Raw genomic sequence first — 18,960 nt, 5'->3', positions numbered from 1 at the left:
CTGAAAAGCTGTACTACATTTCCCTTCATTCCTCATATGAAGTCAGGTTGCTCTAAATCCTCACTTATGGGAAATAATCTTTCACGTAAACTAATCTCGAGTTACTTTGTCGTTTAAGTGCCATCTGCTTAAAGCTACAGTAGCCAGCTGTTATTGCTATTAAAGACTCGTCTTTTAAAGATTTATGCAATCAATTTTTTCTGCCATCACCAAGAACAAATTAAAGGATTCGATATGTCCAACCTTCAGTATTTCCACAAATAACATTGTTTAGTTGGTTTTATTGATGACTCAAGAGGACTTTTTTTCCCTACTTTTGCTAATCGCACCTGTTCGGTTTAACCATTTTGCCAACGATCCTTGCCGTCTTGTTATGTAGCAACACATATTTCACATATACTTTATAGAGTTACAGTCATAGGAGTCGAGGTTGGCATTCTTTCAGTATTGAATGTTTCTTGAATCAGAGGTAGAAGCGTAGCTCCCCTCTTTCACCAAGTCAATGACAGCGTGCAGCAACAGGTATGGGAGGGGCAGCACTGCGTTACCGTCGGCTCTCGTCTGCATTCGATTCGACAGCTCAAAGCACATTGCCGGTGATCTGGACACTGTTCACAAATGGATAAAAGACAAAACGTCTGATGGTTGAACATACAGCTAACCAGCTGGATCGTGATTCAGTCCTTTTCCTCCAGATTTTTGATGTCAAATAAATTGCCATCAAAGGATCCTGAGATCCTTTGATGGCAATTTATTTTGTTTTTTAGGCAATAAACGCATTAGACAGTCTGTTCTTTGATTAACTTTGTCTCGAGTTCAGTAACAATAACTCTGGTTAGAGACGCGTAAATGTCGGGAATCGTTCAATCGCTTTGCATTTTTTGGGTCCAAACCTCCAACCCTACTTGAAGAACACATTTTTTTATTTCATAGTCAATGCATGGGGTAAGAATAAAGTGAGCACTCATGAAAAACAAAATGACATTATTGTTCTGCTAAGTGCATCTGCAGGTGGCTTGCACAAACGATTTTCTAGCAAAAAAACAAACAAAAAAATCATTTTCTTTCAAAAAATAATTTAAAGCCGAGTCACTCACACCAACAAATCTACAAACTCACAACAGAACAGATTAAAAAGTGCTCAGTCAGAAATCCAGACCTTTTATTTGTGTTAAAATGGTACGACTGGACATTTAATCACCAATCTCATCTGAATGTGAGAACTTCATTCAGCTAGAATGAAACAGAAAATTCAGCAAAGTGAGGAAGGGTTACAGTAATGTTATAGCTGTCGGTAATGAAGTTACACTGAAACAGCACTTAGATGTGGGTAAGTTGCAGGAACAACAACTTGTTCCCATGATGGGGTCTGACAGGAACATACAAGTGGCGCCCCTGGCTCGGGACGGCCCTCTCCCGTCTCTTCCATATCAGATGATTTACTCCGAGCTTGTTTTAGTTCGTGTCCGTCATCCTGATTGTTTAGTGTCTCAGTGTCCTGTTACATTTCTCCTAAACTCCCCCGGGTCCGTCTGGACGAACGCCTTCAAAAACAAACTATTTATCAGTGGTGATATTCGGCATCTCGGGGCCTATATTGTTAGAAATGATTAGACGGACACACACACACACAGGAGGGTTTTGTCGAGTGCTTCTGTAGACCCAGAGAGGACATACTCGCTGTTGGAATCCCAGTTCAGGGCCCAATGTCCTGCCAAGTCATCTCGAATCCGAGCCGCACCGTGTTTTCCCTCCACTTTGACGTCAAAGCCTGGAGGTTAATTCCCTCTTGTTTAAAGGCAGAGCAGCCTCCAGGCTTAGCTCAAGTGCTAACAGTCAAAGTTGATGTCATGTCTTCTGATAGTCACCTTCACTTACTTGATAAATCCATTTCTTTCTTTCTAGGAGCTTCTGAACCTCAGCAGGATTTACTTTCATGTGGAGAAAAATCCAACAAGGACTAAGAGGATAAAAGGGACTGAATTTATCTTTAAAAAGAAAGTCCAACTTCAAGCGGGTTATTGTGAAAGGAGTAAAAAGTTGTTTTTTTTTGCTATACAACAGATGTGTTAACTTCTGGATGTGAACAAAGGGTAGAATGAGAGATCAATACTTACTATGTAGGCACAGACGGGACTGAAGGAGTAGGTACCACACACATAGAGATGAGTGCTATTGAGCCGCAGGAGAATTTTGATGTAATTGAAGCAATCGGTCTGGATAAAAACAAAACGGAGAGAGCGGTAAATGCAGAAAATCAAAAGACATTTCAACAAGCCGCTGAAAAGTTTGATCGTGAAGTTACCATCTGAGAGCCGGTATTGACGATACGGCCATGTTTCACACACCGTAACTTTACATCAATATTCTACAGACATGTTTCCAGTCCTCCTCAGTCTGATTTTTAAATGTAGCAAACAGGCTTTAAACATGGAAACCGCAAAAACTGCAAGCCATTATGAAGAGGCAGGAAAGAATGGATGAGTGGATAAACGGATGGACAGATGAGTTATAGATAAAGAAAAAACTCCAATAGATACTGAACAGTTTAATGGTGGGTGGATGAAAAAAAAAGTGATTGATGAATTTATGGATTAAAAAGAGGGATGATGGACAAATGAGTGAACAAATGGATGCATGCAAGGACAAAAAAGGAATGGCTGGATGGATGAATGGATAAAAAAGAGGGATAGAAGTATAAACGAATGGATAAAAGAGGAATGATGTACGGATAAAACAAGGGATAGATGAAAACAGGATGATGGATACAAATAGAGGGGTAGATGAATGGATAAAAACATCTGATTGCTAGTGAACAGGTAATGGGCGGAGGAATAGATGGATGGACGAAGTTGGATAAAAAAAAAGTGATCACTCAATCAATCAATCTATGCATAAAAAAGTGATGGATGGAAACCAGACGGATGGAAACTACGTGGATGGATAGATAAACTGACATCCGGACAATGTACCGTCAGACAGTCTCAACAAAGAAAGAATGATGAATGAATGAACAGATAAAATGCTAATAACTTTCCATGCAAATCCCAACCCAGAAAACTCTTTAAATCCTGCACTTCTGCAGACTCTCTATCCGAGTCGGCGTTTTCGCAGGCCGTTTGACAGAAACTGTTCCTCAAACGCTGTTGGGAAAACCTGTCTGCTGTACATAGCAGTTTGCCTGCAGAGCTTTGTGTAATACAGACAGAGCTGTGCACTGCAGCAGGAGGATTACAGAGGCTTCTCACCCAGGGACACAACAGCTGGCATGACAACAAGCTAACAGTCAGACTGAAGAAGAAGAAGCCGTTCCCCCGGGGAGCCTGCACACTTGATGAGTCTGTTTGTATCTGCTGGAAAGGTTTGTCAGCTCTCTGCTCATGTTATTGCCTCACATGTGAAACAAATAGCAGATTGCAAGGGGAGACCGAACACACGGTGAAGGGTACAAAAAAGAAAAAAAACTAAAATGTTCCTTGTGACTGATTTTTTTTTACCTCCAAGTTCTTTCCTTTAAAGCTGCACTCGTCTCTTTTTCCAGCTGGAGTTCCCCACGTCAGCTGAAATGGGAAAAAAAGGGAGGAAAAGCTGAGTAAGTCAAATAAAATAAAATGTAACGAGAGATAATAGATGGATGGATCAAGTGGACTGAACTTTGGCTCATCTTCAGGACATGTATTCAGCAGTTTCTTAAAAAAAACAAAAAACAAAAAAACACGGAGGTTCTGACTAAACAGGGAGACTGCAGGTTTCACCAAATCAAACCTAAAGACTTTTAAAGACCAACCAAGACCAGTATGAATGGGATTTAAGACCCATTCCTTCACAGTTTTCAAACATACAAACTTTGTCCAGCCAATTGGCCATAAATTTTAGCTTAATGGTAAATGCAAAAGAGCTAGCTAGTTAGCCAGGTAGTGTTTGTTAGCAGTGAGGTAAGGCCTTAATTTTAAACAAGGCCTTAAAATGTCTTTTTTAAAATTAAGACTTAAAGAGTATTAATTAAATTAAGACTTAATTTTAATTTAAGACTTTTTAAGGATGCACAAACACTCTGCTAAAAATGGACCAATCAAATGGCCTGAGACTGGAATCTACAAGCTAAAGACAAAAACTTTTACAGTGTTAAATGCCCATCTTTTTAGTAAATTAAATCAATTAGGAGGAAAAAAAAAAGACAAATCTGGGTTGGCCAGATTTGTTAACAGTCAAAACTAGACTGGTGAATTTCTAGTTTTGACTGTTAACCCGTTTTGCTCGCTGTTGCCCTTACGTTCTTCTGCAGCTTGGTCTTGCTGATGTCCGAGAGGCTGAGGGCGAACAGCGCCTCCCTGGCTCCGACGTACAGCATGTCGTCCTCCTGGCTCAGCAGCAGAGAGGTGTAATTGAAGACGCCACCCACCGAAAATCTCTTGGCCGATCTCTCCTTTGCATCTGGACAGAGAAGAAAGCAGACACACACACACGCACGCACGCACACACAGGAGGAGACAGAAGATTATTATCAGAGAGAAGGGCAGAACGAAAAGTAACAGAAGGGTACAGAACATGTCCTGATGCTCAGAGTACAACCAGAACTCAAACGCTGTCCGTTTTATTGCTCTTCAGAGGGGATAAAGGATTAAAGATGTCCTTCCGCTTCCTTCCTTTGACTAGTTTTAATCTTATGTGCTCATTATTGCATGATAATGCCCATCTGTTCCACCCACCAATGACCATCAAATGACCTCAAATCTGAATGGAATGACACCTGAGAGAAAACCTCTCAAGTCTCCTGAAACTTGTAGAGCTTGTTGATCTACTTTGATAAAACCAGTTCTTGTTTTTCCATTTAGGAAGCACAAGAGAGTCGGAGCATCATGTTTCACTGTTCGTCCATGGAAGCACGTTTCCTTTAGTTTCCATTTAAGGCTGGTATGTTCAAATAGACGGCAATATGAGTCTCTAGCCTTGAGCTAATTTAGGATCGACTAATGAATGCGTTTTGGTAACAACTTGCTGGGTAAAAGACCAATGTGGACAAAGTACTCAACCCTAGTACTTAAGTAAAAGTACAGATAGTGATGGCCAAACCTTACTCGACTACAAGTAAACGTTGCTCAGTCACAACTCAAAGTTAAAATACCAAATTACTTACTTTTAATACTTAAGTGTTCAAAAGTACAACTTATATTTTGTAATAGTACGTCGTTGTATTGTTTTCCGAGTGCTTTTACAGAACCTTGTAGTTTGCCAAAGTTTAAACCACCTGAAAAAAACCTCATTATAAAAAATGCAATAATGTACTACTATTAAAATTTTTTTTTAAATGTCCCCACACTCCAAAAAAGAAATGGAAAAACAAAACGACAACAAAAATGCACTTTGGGACAATAGTTCTCCAAAAGTGATCCCTTTGTTTTTTGTCTCAGTCTCCATCCAGCCATCAGTGCACGGGAGCCGAATAAGTACCAATCATTCTGCAGCCATGCAGCTCAAAGACCTGGGTCCCTGTGTGGCGTAATAAATATACCCCAGGCAACCAGGAACCACCAATTATAAGTTGCTAGAAACTCTGGTAAACTTTATTTTTAAGAGATAGTTAGTGGCACCAACAACCAGTGCAACCTGTGATTTTGTTAAATTATTCTTTGAGTGTCACTGCAATTAAAGATAGTTATCTTAAGACTTTTTTTTTACACATCTTTACTAGCACTGCCAATAAATTCAAAGTCCACATTCTGAATTTTAGAAGTAAAACAACTTCTATCTTTTTCTTCTTCCACACTTTTAACCATCCTTGACATTTCCAGCTCCATTTCTGAACCACATTATTTTTGTTTTGTTTTACTGAAAGCAAGCAGTTTACCTTTAGATTACGCCCAGTCACATTTAATGTGCAAGCGGTTTTCCAAAAAGACTAAATAATAACACCAACATGGTGTCACAAGAGTCCTAAAAAAATTATTTGTCCAAGAGTTGCAATGGGTGATTTTAGTCATTCAGGCTTTAAATGAGCAGGACGCTACGTCTCTCCATCTATTGTTTGTCATACTTCTAAACTGTTTGCAATTTAGGGCCGTCTTTGTAAATGTTTGTCTCTTCCTGCTTATTCCAAACATTCGAAATGCACTCCATGGCCTCTCTGTGCCAAAAAAAAAAGAAAAAAAAAAAGTGGTGGTCACAAACTCTACGAGTTTATCCACACAAGATTACGAGCTTCTAGCCAGGGCTGTAAAAGCTAATATCTGCCACAATTAAGCCATTTACAACCCTCCCACCCAACACCCCCAAACTCTCAGTGAACAACCAGAAAACCAGTTCACATCCCAACTATCCTGATGGCAAGAAAAAATAATAAATAAATAAAAGGAACCGAGCCCCACGTTTAGCTTCAACGCCCCAGGTGGTGCGTTGGGCCATAATGCAAATAGAGGCAGAAAACCGCAGTAAATGTTTACAGCCCGCGACGTAAACTTCTCAACGTGCTCACAAATGGTTCATCTTGCACTCGAGGCAGTTTGGCAGATGATCATCCTTCCCCTTGTGGGAGTGAAAGCCAGCTGTGCAGCCGCATCTCGTCCAGATTCAAAACGCTGGGCCCTTTCCACATTACTCTCTTTTAAAAACGCAGTGACATCTGGAGTCAATCAGGACCAGGGCCTGCCACTAAAAATCAAGGCACAGAGAGCGGGGGGGGGAAAAAGAAGAAGAGAAAAACAAAAAACTCCCTTTTGTCATTGGTGGGTCCTTCAGGACACAAGTCTTCCTGCATGGAGAAAGGGAAAAAGGTAAAGGTAACCCAATTAAAGTATTCGTAAATGCTCATAAAGATGTGTATCCTAAGACTTTGCGGACACTCGGCAGACAAAGGAGGCCCGTCTCTCCTCCCTAAAGGGGGACATATCATGGCCCGACTGTCAAGGCTCCCAAGGGTTTGGGACATTCGCTGGAACCAAACGGCAGCCTCTCCTCGGCATATTAAAACTCTCTGACATAAATCACGGTGACAGTCTCTCAGACGGACAATGGAATAACGAGCACTGGAGAGCAAACTCATGAAACTTTTACTCAGAGGGCAGACAAAGAGTATTTATCAGGGGGTGGACGGGTCTGACGGAGTTGTGGTAACCGGGATGATTGGACCGAGAGCTTGACCTATGAAAAGCAGAGTATGCACACCGGACAAAAAAAATAGAAGAAAGAAAAAAAAAAACCTGAATGTCAGGCAGTAACAAATGTCAAGATGCAGCCATTTCAAGAGGTTATCTTTCGAGTTTTTTCCACGCTATGATGGAGTGGAGTATCTCAATGTAGCATCTACGGATATAAACAGTTTCGCACTCAAACTTGATTTCCATTCATCACCCGGTGGTTTAATCAGCTGGCTGTCAGCAGGTCAGGCTCTCTGCCAGGGATCATCGCACCTACCATCAACACGGCTGCCTTATTGTCTGTGTTTATGTAGTAAACTGGCAGGCACCACCAGCCCTACAAAATACAACGCGAGCGTCAAACGGAAGAAAATTAGTTGAAGAAATTTGGGATGGAAATTTCAAGGTCACAAACCCCGATACGCTGTAGAGCTGGAACACTCCAGAGGTTTGGTTTGGGAGGTGATCGGACCCGTTGCGTTTGCCCAATTTATCTTCCAACATGTTACTTTTGAGGATTAAATGTTCGCATGCTCCCCAGTATATACCAAGATGGGATAGAAAGGATGAAAAGATAATTACATAAGTGTCTCAACTAACCTTGTGTGATATATATATATAAAGCTGCATTTATGCCATTGTGGCTCAAACGTCGAGACCAATTTTAACTCGTACCTTTTCCTCATTTTGGTTTAAAAAGAACGAGCTGGTCAAAGCCAACCCAGCTAGAAGCCTCTAGAGTGTCAACGTTAAGATAAACCGACATCTCATAATAGAGTAGCAGTCTGCAGATAAATGCATGCAAACACACAGCAGTGTGAGGATAAAATAAAAAAATAATAAAAAAAGGGACCAGGATCAACCCCCTCCTTTTCCAGAGTTTAACAGCACATAAAAGGCGGGGGTGATGGCTTGGCAGCCTTGGTGTTACTCTTGCCAGGACTCTAAGAGCCTAGTGTAAACATGCCCCAGATTTACTAGGGCAGCATGAGCCGAGTCACAAGGCAACTGGGTAACAAGGGCAAAGAGGTTCACTTCGAGCCAGGCTGTGAAAACCAGAACCAGAACGCAACTCCTTCAGACGGGAAGACAGAAAATATACAAGAATTGGTAATCTGCGATCCAAGACTACAATGGCCTACACAGGCTCAGTCTCGCATGATGTGACGACAGCACTGACGAAAGAAGCCAACATCAAGGCCATCAAGTCATTGTTGCCATTTGTTGGGGAGTGCAGGAGGCAGAGAGAGACCCTGATACCAGTCGTAGTGTGAATCCACTTTAGGACATCAAGGGCGTACTGGCAAACGATACAAAGAAGCAGAACTGTTTTAGGTGTGCATTTTTATTCCTTTTGACTTAAATAAAAATAATGTCAAAACAGATAAAAGTAGGCATAAAAGTCAGTTTTGTATTCATTTTATCATAATTTAAGTGAAATGGAAGAAAAATGATGCATGGTCTCTTATGTACTACACCCCAGTGAGTCTGATACCCCTAAATTAAATCTAACAGATACCAAATAAAATGACCTAAATCAGTCAAATTTCTGTATTTTGATCTATTGATGGTGTGATTGATGGAAATAAATCCTGGAAGAAAACGTGTAGGTGGCTGCAAAAACTAAATGTTGGGAAGGACCATCTCCATCTCGTCTGAAAGAGCTCAAGCTACTTTGCAAAGAACATGAGTGAAAAAAAAAAAAAAAAAAATCAGATGAGCACAGATGTTCCTGCTCTCTCAAGGCGGACACTTTTTCTTTAAGGGCAGCGCTTCCCAGGGCTGCAGCCTCAGGCACCCGTCTACCCAGGTCCCATGTTTGTTTGTTTTTTTGGATGGGCTATGCTGAAACAAAAATAGCCAAAGTCAAGTTATTGACTCTAGGAGGCTGAATATTAAAGAACGCTGAAGTTTTCTTCTTGTTAATCAGCAAAAAAACAACTTTGCATTTGCATTTCACTTTACAATAATGCACAACTATGTTAGTTTTAAAAGCTAATAAAATACGTTGACGCTTGTGCTTGCAATATAAAAACATTTAAGTTTGTTTCCATGCCATTTATATGTGATAGCGTGTGAACTTATGCCAGCCATAATAAAGAGACATATGCACCTTGAAGATAATAAGCAGAGGCCAAGGGCGAACTTTGTCCAGTGATTCCTAACAGGATTATATTTCAGAAATGTGTTAATGGTGCCAAAGGGCAACCAGGGTAGAAACTCCATCAAGGCAACCGCTGGGGGAAAAAAACAAAAAAAACAACATGAATTAAGTGTTTGATGAAAATGCTATGGCGTCTAAGAGACCTAAAGCCTAAAGTGAGCATGAAGTCAATGCATCAAAACAAGGTGAAGACACATCCTGCATGTGGTGTGATATTCTGTAATTAAAGGCTTTCAGATCTCATTGATGCATCCTAAGACGACATGCACCCACGCGACACTGCACCTGAAAGCTTACAAAATCCTAGATACAACATTGGTGAGACAGAGAGTCACTCTGTGTTGTCTTGGGTGAGCCGTTTAAACAAATATGGCGACCCTAACGATACAAAGATGGATAGATGGTATAATTTTCTCACTAGCAATGCATAACAAACACGTCTGTGCTTGTTGTGTGTCGGGAAACTCCTCAGACTTTATTTTTTGTCAAATCTTTTCACAAGGTCTGGTAAATATTGTCCTGAAAGATTTTTTTGCCTCAATGAAAGTCCTGCTTTACAGTTATGGCAGCAAAGAACAAACTGTTCCATCCTTTGTGAAGCCAAGAACACGACGTGTCAACTGCAGAGAATAGGACCAATTGAAGAACGCAAGGATTGCTAAAAGGAGACTTCGGAAGAAGGTAACTGGTGATGAACATGCAGTTAGATAAATGTCCAAAAGGAAAAAAAAAAATCTGCTCTGAAGTCACATAGTAGCCGTTTAGACCTGCCACCAAGATGCCAACTTGGACTGATTAAAGTGGGACAAGAACACCCTCCCTGATGGTCTTTGACAATTATCTGCATTTATTTAGCAGACAAACAGCCCTGGGCCCAGTAAACGACCAACTACTGGCCTGACTGGACTCCACTCCAGTAGAGATGTGCCGATTAGGTTTTTTCCTGCCGATACCGATAACCCATCAAGGCCGATCACCGATACCGATCGCATAATTATTTTTTATCAAAGACTACCGGTTACATTATGTGGAAAAAGGAACCATAAATTCACCTTAATTTAGACAAGAACTTGTTTGTAATAACTTTTTCCAAGAACTAAACAAAACAGGCATTCTGCAAATTGTATTGCTATCGGTAATACCATCTTTAACAGACTGAAAACATTTGAAGCCTCTGAAGAGGCTAAATAATGCAAAGAGCCAAAATAAAACCTCTTAACATTGCCAAAAAATTCAAGTATAAAACTTAACATTCAAAGGCAAATACAGGATCCATTACAATAAACAATCCAGAGTTACTGAATGAAAACTTCCTGATAGCATGGCGGCTAGCTGATTACTGCTAGTTCTGATTGGCTGTTTCTGACTGAGCGGAGTAATTATGCAGAACTGGGAGGAGATCGATTATTTTTTCAGAGATCATCTGTCTCATGTTAGGACAGCGAAAGTTAATACGTATGTAAAATGTATTTTTTTTTTAGGTTAGATGCTGCAGCTTTAAGCAGAGGTTCGGTGTGAGAGTCACTACCAGGTGGAGCAGAAGCGGTGCTCCGTCTGTGAAATATTACTACCTGTAGCAGTGTGAGCAGAACCAGTGTCTTGCATCGCAGCTTGAAGACTTAAATAATTTTGCGGGGTATTTGTTTAGCTTTCCGACAGTCATGCTAATCCGGGTGAGTGTTTGTAGCTGTGCGCTGCTTTACCTGCCATCTGATCCTCTGTATGTCTTTTTTTACTGCAGTGAGCCTCGATGTAGCCAAACTCCGTCAAGTATGGCATTGTTTTTATGCCATATTAGATTTGTCGTGTTGATGCATTTTGACGTGCTTCAATTTTCCGCCCCAACACGCAAACTTCCCCAGTCACTCAGTGCGTTACAGTTCCACATCGCTTAGGATTTGTTGCTGCGCGTTTGCGCAGTGTGAAGGAAAGAGGAGACCAGCTGCACAGGCAGGCTGCGAAATGACAAGCAGGTGATCGGTATCGGCAACAAGAGCCAATGATCACCGATCATTCACTTTTTCACGGAAATCGGCCCTATTATGATCGGTGACCGATCGATTGGCGCACCTCTACACTCCAGCCATGAAGTCATTTCCTTAAAAATCCAAGGCTGCCAGTATTCATTTGGATGTTCCAAGAAAGTTTTTTTTCTTTATTTTGAAAGTGTAGCACCTGGTTTATGACCATTTTTTATTTTGTACAGACCTAGCCAACGCCATTTGTCCAACTCCTCCCCCCCAGTGTGACTGACTCTCACTAAGCAGGAAGGCCGTCAGGCTAAGACTGATAACAGAAACATGCTTAGCTGCCGCGCTAAGGAAATGGATCACCTGCCAGAGTCAGTCCCAGAACATCCCTGTCACACCACCCCGCCCAAAATGTCCACACAACAATGAGGCCAGAGTGTGTGCAGAGACTGAAACACAAGAGGACCCTTAAAGACTCACTCGATGAACAAATAATGCATCCTAAAAGATATTCAACAATTGAGGAAGTATGTCTAGCGCAAATTCATTGTTTTACCAGCAGCATCTATGGAGAAAAATGCCATTGGCATGACTGAGGACACTTGAGAATTGTGCTTAATGAATGACATAATATTTCTATAGCTCAGCCAAGTGTTTCAGAGCAGGGGAATAAAGCCACATGTCTACCAAAAACCCAGCTGGCTTAAACGTCATTACAGACGGTTTCTCTGCAGTCATGGACTCCCCTCGTTGTACTCTACAAGTCAATGCCCACTTGTCGATTTTTCGGCTTCCAGTTTGTGAAGAGCCCCTCACTTTTGGACTGGCATGTTAAAGGTCTTTGAAGTGGTGCCACATCATCCAAACACAGTCCTCTGCCATGTTTCCATCTGTATGTGAAGTCCCTGGAGAGGCTCTTGATGAGAAGAGCAGCCTGAAGTTGCTCAATCTCTCCACTCACCCACAGCGTTGACAGAGGAGAAGTGTCCCAACATATGGATTTATACTCTTTGCTGACGGTTTACCTCGTCTTGCATACAGGTTTAGCTAAATGGCAGTTTTAACTCTTGCCCTTTCCCTGCTGCATTTAATTCCTGCGGTCATGAAGCTATGAGGACCCAAACGAGCGAAGGATCATTGGATTAGTCAATGTATTTGTGGGTTATGGCAGCAAAACTTCTCCAAAGGAAGGCCAGTTGCTGCCACTTTAAAGAAAAATTGCCCCATTAATGTTGTCTTTTGGATGCATCTCCAGTCTTCTCAGGCAAGCCCAGAAAGACCGTTTCTGCATGCCTGTTCATCAGAACGAGGCATGTGGAGCGCGTTAACGTCCTGGAACAGGATCAAGAAAGTTTTAATGAGGGACGCATGAGAAGCCTGGTGCTACCCTTCCAGATGTGACTCAAATCAAATGTTAAGTTTCTTCTACTGCATAAACAAGCTTGGACTCGATCACACCGTTATGTGAAACGTTGCACTTTGAGCTGCTTTTAGGATGAAGGGTGCTTCATAAATAAAACTGATTGTGTCATGATTGACTGAATTTATCTCAGTTAGTGCTTTTAAATCTAAACTAAAATGTTTTGAGGTGGATTCCATGACATGTACCAGTTTTTTTGTTATAGCTTGACCTTTTCTACCAACTATCTTTTTTGTATTTGTTGGTGCTTCATGGCCAGAACTCCTTTGAAAAGGAGGTTTTTAATTTCAATGCACTTTTATCCTGATAAAATAAAGATTTAAATCCTAAAAATGGTGTCAAATGTCCAAATTGTAATGCACTGGACTGTTTTAAGACAAGTGTGTCTTTTCAGCTTATTATTAAAAGTTAATATGTTTAAGTGATTTAATTGTTTTTAAAAAGAGAAAATTGTATACATTTGTTCGGCTGATGCAATTCAAGAGTCTCTTTTAGCACATTTTAATTTATTATTATTGCTGACAAAATCCTAAACCCAATGTCTGAAAATGTGAATATTTAATTAAAAATATTTAAAATAAAATATAAACATAAAAAGCCTAAAGACTTTCCAAACATGTGTTATGTTGTGGCCTAAACAATCACAGTGAAAACTGCTGAAAACACACCCTAAATGGAAAATGTAAGTTTATTAACAGAGAAGTCGGTTGTTCACAAAGAGCTGCATCCAAGAATTCATGGAAAGTTGAGTGGTAAAAAAAAAAAAAGTCTGGTCGAAAATGTGCACAAGAAATTGTGTCATAACTAGAGTACTCAAAGTAATGCAGTTCTGCCCCTCCCACACTTGTTGCTGCATACTGCCAACTCATAGAAGGGCTTTTTCATTTTGCCCTTGCTGACAAAATACAGAAATTGGGGAGCAGAATGTGTTGTAAAGCAGCTGACAGCGTCAGCCAACATCTGAAAGCATCAAGTAAACTTTATGCCAAAACTTGTTTCCATATACAGTTTGATTTTTTATTTAATTTTTTTTTTCACGTACATAGTGCACATAACTATAGCAGCTGAAGGATGCATGGATCAGCATGTTCTAGTAGGATTTACTTGCACAGCAGAGTCGATTTTAAACCTGGCATAAACTCATACAACATCGACAAGATCATAAACGGCCTGTCAGACAAGAACATGGGATAAATGGAGCATATTCTGTTCGGTTTTAATGTTGAGGAAGGTAAGAAAAAGCAAACATCCTGCTTGACATCCACATGAATCCAACAAGTTTGACATTTGTTAGAGAGACTCAAGCAACCAGGGTGATGAACACCTAGCACCACCCACCACATAAAAAAAAAAATTATTTTTTAAATGGGTGGAAAATAAACCACATTTTTCTTGGACCCTTCATCGGTGCAATACAAAAAAAAAAAAAAACCCGATTACACTCTAACCTCACATTCTTCTCCGTCCTCCTCGATTAACGGCAACACAAAGACTTCTCATCGCCTGCCATTTTCTTTAAATCAAAAGGCTGCTGTTGGAAATCTGTGCAGACTGAGCGCTTCTATACGTTCCCTGGAGCGTGCAAGCAACAAAGTCATTAAAATGTCTGAAACAAACGGAGCTGATGTGCTGTAATTATACTCCATTGTTGCACCCGTTGCGGTTTTATGTGCAGGCACTTGTGAGTGCCACCTCTGCTGGAAGCCACAGGCTGCTTTTCTTTCAGGATCAGTGGGCGTGTCCTCTGCTGGGATTTAGGTGGGCATCGGAGCATGTCTAAAACCCCATGAGTATTTTATCTGACCCCAGCCAACTCTACACTCTTCCCCCCCACATATTTTTTTCAACTCCTCCTCTGTTGGTTGCTGAACTGTGGTCCACACATTGCCAAGGTCAGTGGATTAGCATGCATGAGAGAGGGCACACAATATCCGCTAAACATTAACTTAGAGACTAGAAAGGACATGGTGCACACCGGGCATCCATTAATCAGCACCAATCATCATTTGTTTCCTACAGGACGTCTATGTGAAAGTCGTTACAGCAGAACTGACCAATATTTTTCCTTTTAGAAGGAAAAGTCTCCTACTAAGACCTCAATTAAAAGTAAACAATTATACAACAAAGTGATTTTTGGATCATGTTGGTTTTCAGATCATACCTGTTGAACCTACCGCTTTGCCATCATCAACCTCCTCAGAGAGTTCTGGGCCTACCCTGGGTTTTCACCAGAAAAAAAACAAAAACAAAAAAAGTTTCACTTACATTGAACAGTACGGTATGGTTCGGTACCCTATTTTATGGTCTGGCGTATTCAGGGCAGCCTTTCCACTCAGTTTTACTCTCAATAGGAAGGCCGGGTTGAACCCAAACAGCTAATGGTTTGTCTTATAGTGCAACAACAAGCGTGATGAGCTAGAATGTCTTGTGCTCGTTGCAAGTGGTGACACATTTCTGTCACGCAATAAATACACAGTTATGTGAAGCTAGTAGCTCCATCCCAATTGTCCTACAGACCTGCAACTGAAGAGGGACCAGGAATGGTGTGGTACGGGTCTGTTGTATGGGCTGGCTTTACAATGGAAAAAATTGTAAAAGTGGCACCCGAGTGGGTGGAAACAAGGCACGAGAGGCTTCCTGAACCACCAGAGCAGCCAGTCTGCTCTGTGCTTTCTCTCCAGTTGACAGAGGGAAGAACCCCATCTCTAAGATAGAGCCTTGCTGACAGGCAGATCAGAAAATGGAGAACTTTGTGTTCCGATTCAGGAGTAAAGCCCCAGTATGTCCACAATGTTCCATTCTGCCATTCTTCGTAAACAACACATCAACATACTTGCATTCCTTTGTTTGAGGCAGAGACTCGACCTGAACCCTGAGGAAGCAGTCAACCTGTCTGCTACTGAGAACCTTGGCCTCTGACCAAGGGGAACATATCATCATCATCCCATCTGGTTTTCTGGGGGTTGTATTGGTCAAGACTTAAGGTCCTGGCAAAATCAAACAATGAGCGATTCAAAGTCATTGACAGCACAGGATTACATAAAACATAGTGCCTCACCTGGAGAAGGGAACCTATAGTTCCCTATAGAGCAATGCCTCACTTGGGAAGACTCAAGGATCCAGGTTGATTGGGCCAAATTCAAATAGTCGACACCTGGTCACGTGGTTGTGTGACGTTTGTTTTCGCACACAACCATCAAAGTCCAGAGGAAACAGTGTGCCAGGTTCCTAAACCCCTCCTGCAGCAGTATTTGCAATGGTGTTTTAGACGCATCGCTTTCCTGCATCATACTTTGGTTTTAATGCATAATTTGTCAATGTCCATTTTCTCAAGGCAAAAGCAGCTTTAAAGAAGAAAAAGCTTTCTCTGGGCATCTTTGTAGGAAGACAAGCTGCCAAAGAGGTTCCTGACAACCAACAGGGATACGTGCTGCATGGTTGCCTAACCAACACTTACTCACTTACTGCTTCAAGCCTCTTGATACTCTATGTACTGCCCTGAAGCCTGTAAGGCATAATGGAAAGCAGACAAGCCCTCCTTCTGCCACAAAACCCTTTCACTCACTGCACATCTGAGATTAGCCTGCTCATTAGGAGAGAAGGAAGGAGCAAGAAAAGAGGAATGGAGGGGGAAAGGAAAAAAAAAATAAAGGATGCTTTTCTAGGAAAAGGGCAAGGATCCCCTCTCAGAAAAATATCCAGGGACCCCTTGTTCTTATAGGCAGCACACACCAAAAATAGAGATCCTGGTTTTTAGGAGAAACTTTCAGCAAGGCAGTAAAGTTGAACACTTTGTTTATGAAAAATGTGCAATGTGTGCCAAAGACATTTTATACCGATATAATCAAAATGTGCTGCCTTACACGTGTTTTGTGTCAGAGCAGATGGAATTTGGATCACTAATGCAGAGGAAGGGGAAACTTTGGAGAGTGGAAAAAATACCAATTTGCTGGGAACCAGTCAGTTTCATCAATGGAGTCCCTTCACGCTAAAAAAGGAGAATAGTCTCTTCTTAATGGTGGATGATGCCAAGTAGGGTGGTACGTTTGACGCCTCACGCAGTTGGCTGAGAAGCGAACCGGTGTGTAGCCGTCGCGCCTATAGTTAGACCGGAGTGTCTCCAAGCATGAGAACAGAGAAACGTTGAAAAGAAAGAAAGGAGGCGATTTTAAGGAGCAACTTGTTGCTTATGAACAACTGTCTGCTTCACAAATGGTTTGTAAAGAGAGGCTTTCCTGGAAAAAGAAAAACCGGTCAATTTTCCCTTGACAGCCACATCTGAACAGCGTTCCTGTTTGTCAAAAGCTCCCACAGAGCATCAATCCATTACCAAAAGGCTGTCAGCTGAATGAATGCTGAAAACACAGCAGCCTGCTGTTAGGTTATACAGCTTAATCCACACTTCATATATAGTTTATGCAGTGTGATTGCATTTAATGACGCAGTCAGCTGCGAAAAGGCTTTCCATTTAAAATCAGCAGCTAGACGTCAAGTTCCTGGGTAGCAGATGGCTGCATATTACTAAAAATGGACAACTAGAGAGAAAATGGAGGAAGAACCAAACGTCTTTTGGACATCCAGTGTCTTACAGCTAGAGTCATGTCTCCTCAGAACTAAGTCCTAAGTCATACAAACTAGAATTGTTAATCTATTCACACTTGGCACACGCTCTGTAGTGTACTGTCCCTACATTTTTCACATTTGGTCACAGGCCAAGGCAAAGTAGATAGTTATGAAGTGATCTATGGTTTTCAGTGGGTTACGATCCCTTCTCTCTTTGTAAAATGGCTCAAGCTCAGTCAGATTGGATGGAGTGTGTTTGTGAAGAGCAATTTTCAGGTCTCATCACATCTCTATTAAATTTAGATATGGGCTTTGACTAGACCAGGGGTGTCAAACTCCAGTCCTTGAGGGCCGGTGTCCTGCAACTTTTAGATGTGCCTCTGCTGCACCACACCTGAATAAAATAATTAGGTCATTAGCAAGGCTCTGGAGAACTTACCTACACAAGAAGGAGGTAATTAAGCCATTTGATTCAGGTGTTTTGTACCTGTGGCACATCTAAAAACTGCAGGACAGCGGCCCTTCAGGACTGGAGTTTGACACCCCTGGACTAGACCATGCCAACTTAAGAACAAGCACTAATCTTTAACATTCAGTTGTGGTACAATTGAGATGGTGCGTTTTTATGTGGATGTGCAGTGGAAATTTGTGTTGAATATTATTATATATCCAAAGTTTAATAATGCATTGTTTTCCTTTAATATGACAAATAAACACTACTGTGTTGTTTTAGCACATAAAATTTCAATAAAACAAATTGAGGTTTGTTGTTCTGAGGAGACAAATCAAAACTTCAGGTATGTAAACATTTCAGCAATGAACTGAAGCTGCAGAGAAGCTTCCAGGCTCTTTTTCCCCCTCCAGTCTCTCCATAAAAGCTCAAAATGAAACAGAGGCAACATATCTTATGCACAGTACAAACAAAAAACCTGCACCTGCATGTATTTATGAACATGTGGCGTTTGTTCCCTGGTTGATTTTTGAGTTGGCATGCATGCCCCCCAGGCCTTGTGGTATCCCTCAAGACTCCTGCTGCCAGCCTCAAACCTGATTGCTTTCATTTTGGGAAGACCTGGACCTTTGATGAACTCCCCTGTAACTTTAGTTTAACAGCTGTTTTATTGTTTGCACCCATGTTACAGACCTGACATCTAGTGAACTAAAAGAAAAACAAGCGCAGTTAAAACCCGAGATCCCAACACTTCCTGTTTCAGTTTTACACGGCATTACATTTTCATTTCCAGCTTGCATGCACTTTAACTATTCAAGTTGATGTGTTTCAACAAGCAGAAAAAATAAAATTGGAAATACTTAGCTCTAAGTTTGTCATAAGAATCCACTGATGGAAAAAAAACACCGTTTTTTTGCTTTCAGTAAAGTGTATTTACTAAAAAGCTCCGTTTTATATATTTAGTAGTACTTTTCAGTTATAGTACCAAGTACACACATCAGTAAGAATCTTTTTTTTTGTCAACGATTCACTTGAAAAATTGGAATTATACAATAAAAAAAATTGTTAAAATAAATTTAAAAAAAAAAGAATTGGTTGGAAAAGTAAGCATTTGTCATGGATGTTTGTTCTCCAGCAGGCATATTTAAACACTTGACCTAAGTGCATGCACCAAATTAAAATGAACTTTGATTTTAAAAAAACAAAAAAAACTCAACCTTACTGAAATTAAAATGTATTTAAGATTCACTGAAGTTGTT

At 41.0% G+C, this 18,960-nt stretch overlaps 1 protein-coding gene across 3 annotated transcripts in view; it reads right to left on the bottom strand.

Moving 5' to 3' along the window:
* LOC103462179 (semaphorin-4B-like) overlaps positions 1-18,960 on the bottom strand; it is a 65,305-nt gene that overhangs the window by 18,438 nt on the left and 27,907 nt on the right. For all 3 annotated transcript variants that reach the window (XM_017304108.2, XM_017304109.2, XM_008404801.3), the window contains exons 3-5: positions 4,274-4,434; positions 3,498-3,560; positions 2,118-2,216 (exon numbers count right to left, since the gene is read on the bottom strand). In XM_017304108.2, the coding sequence (XP_017159597.1) occupies positions 2,118-2,216; positions 3,498-3,560; positions 4,274-4,434 (323 nt within the window). The remainder of the gene's footprint in view (positions 1-2,117; positions 2,217-3,497; positions 3,561-4,273; positions 4,435-18,960) is intronic.

The sequence above is a fragment of the Poecilia reticulata genome, chromosome 3 (assembly GCF_904066995.2).
Source record: "Poecilia reticulata chromosome 3, P_reticulata-male-v2, whole genome shotgun sequence".
Classification (NCBI taxonomy): domain Eukaryota; kingdom Metazoa; phylum Chordata; class Actinopteri; order Cyprinodontiformes; family Poeciliidae; genus Poecilia; species Poecilia reticulata.
Note: the sequence above shows the minus strand (reverse complement) of the source record. Positions and strands in the feature narration are given on the sequence as shown.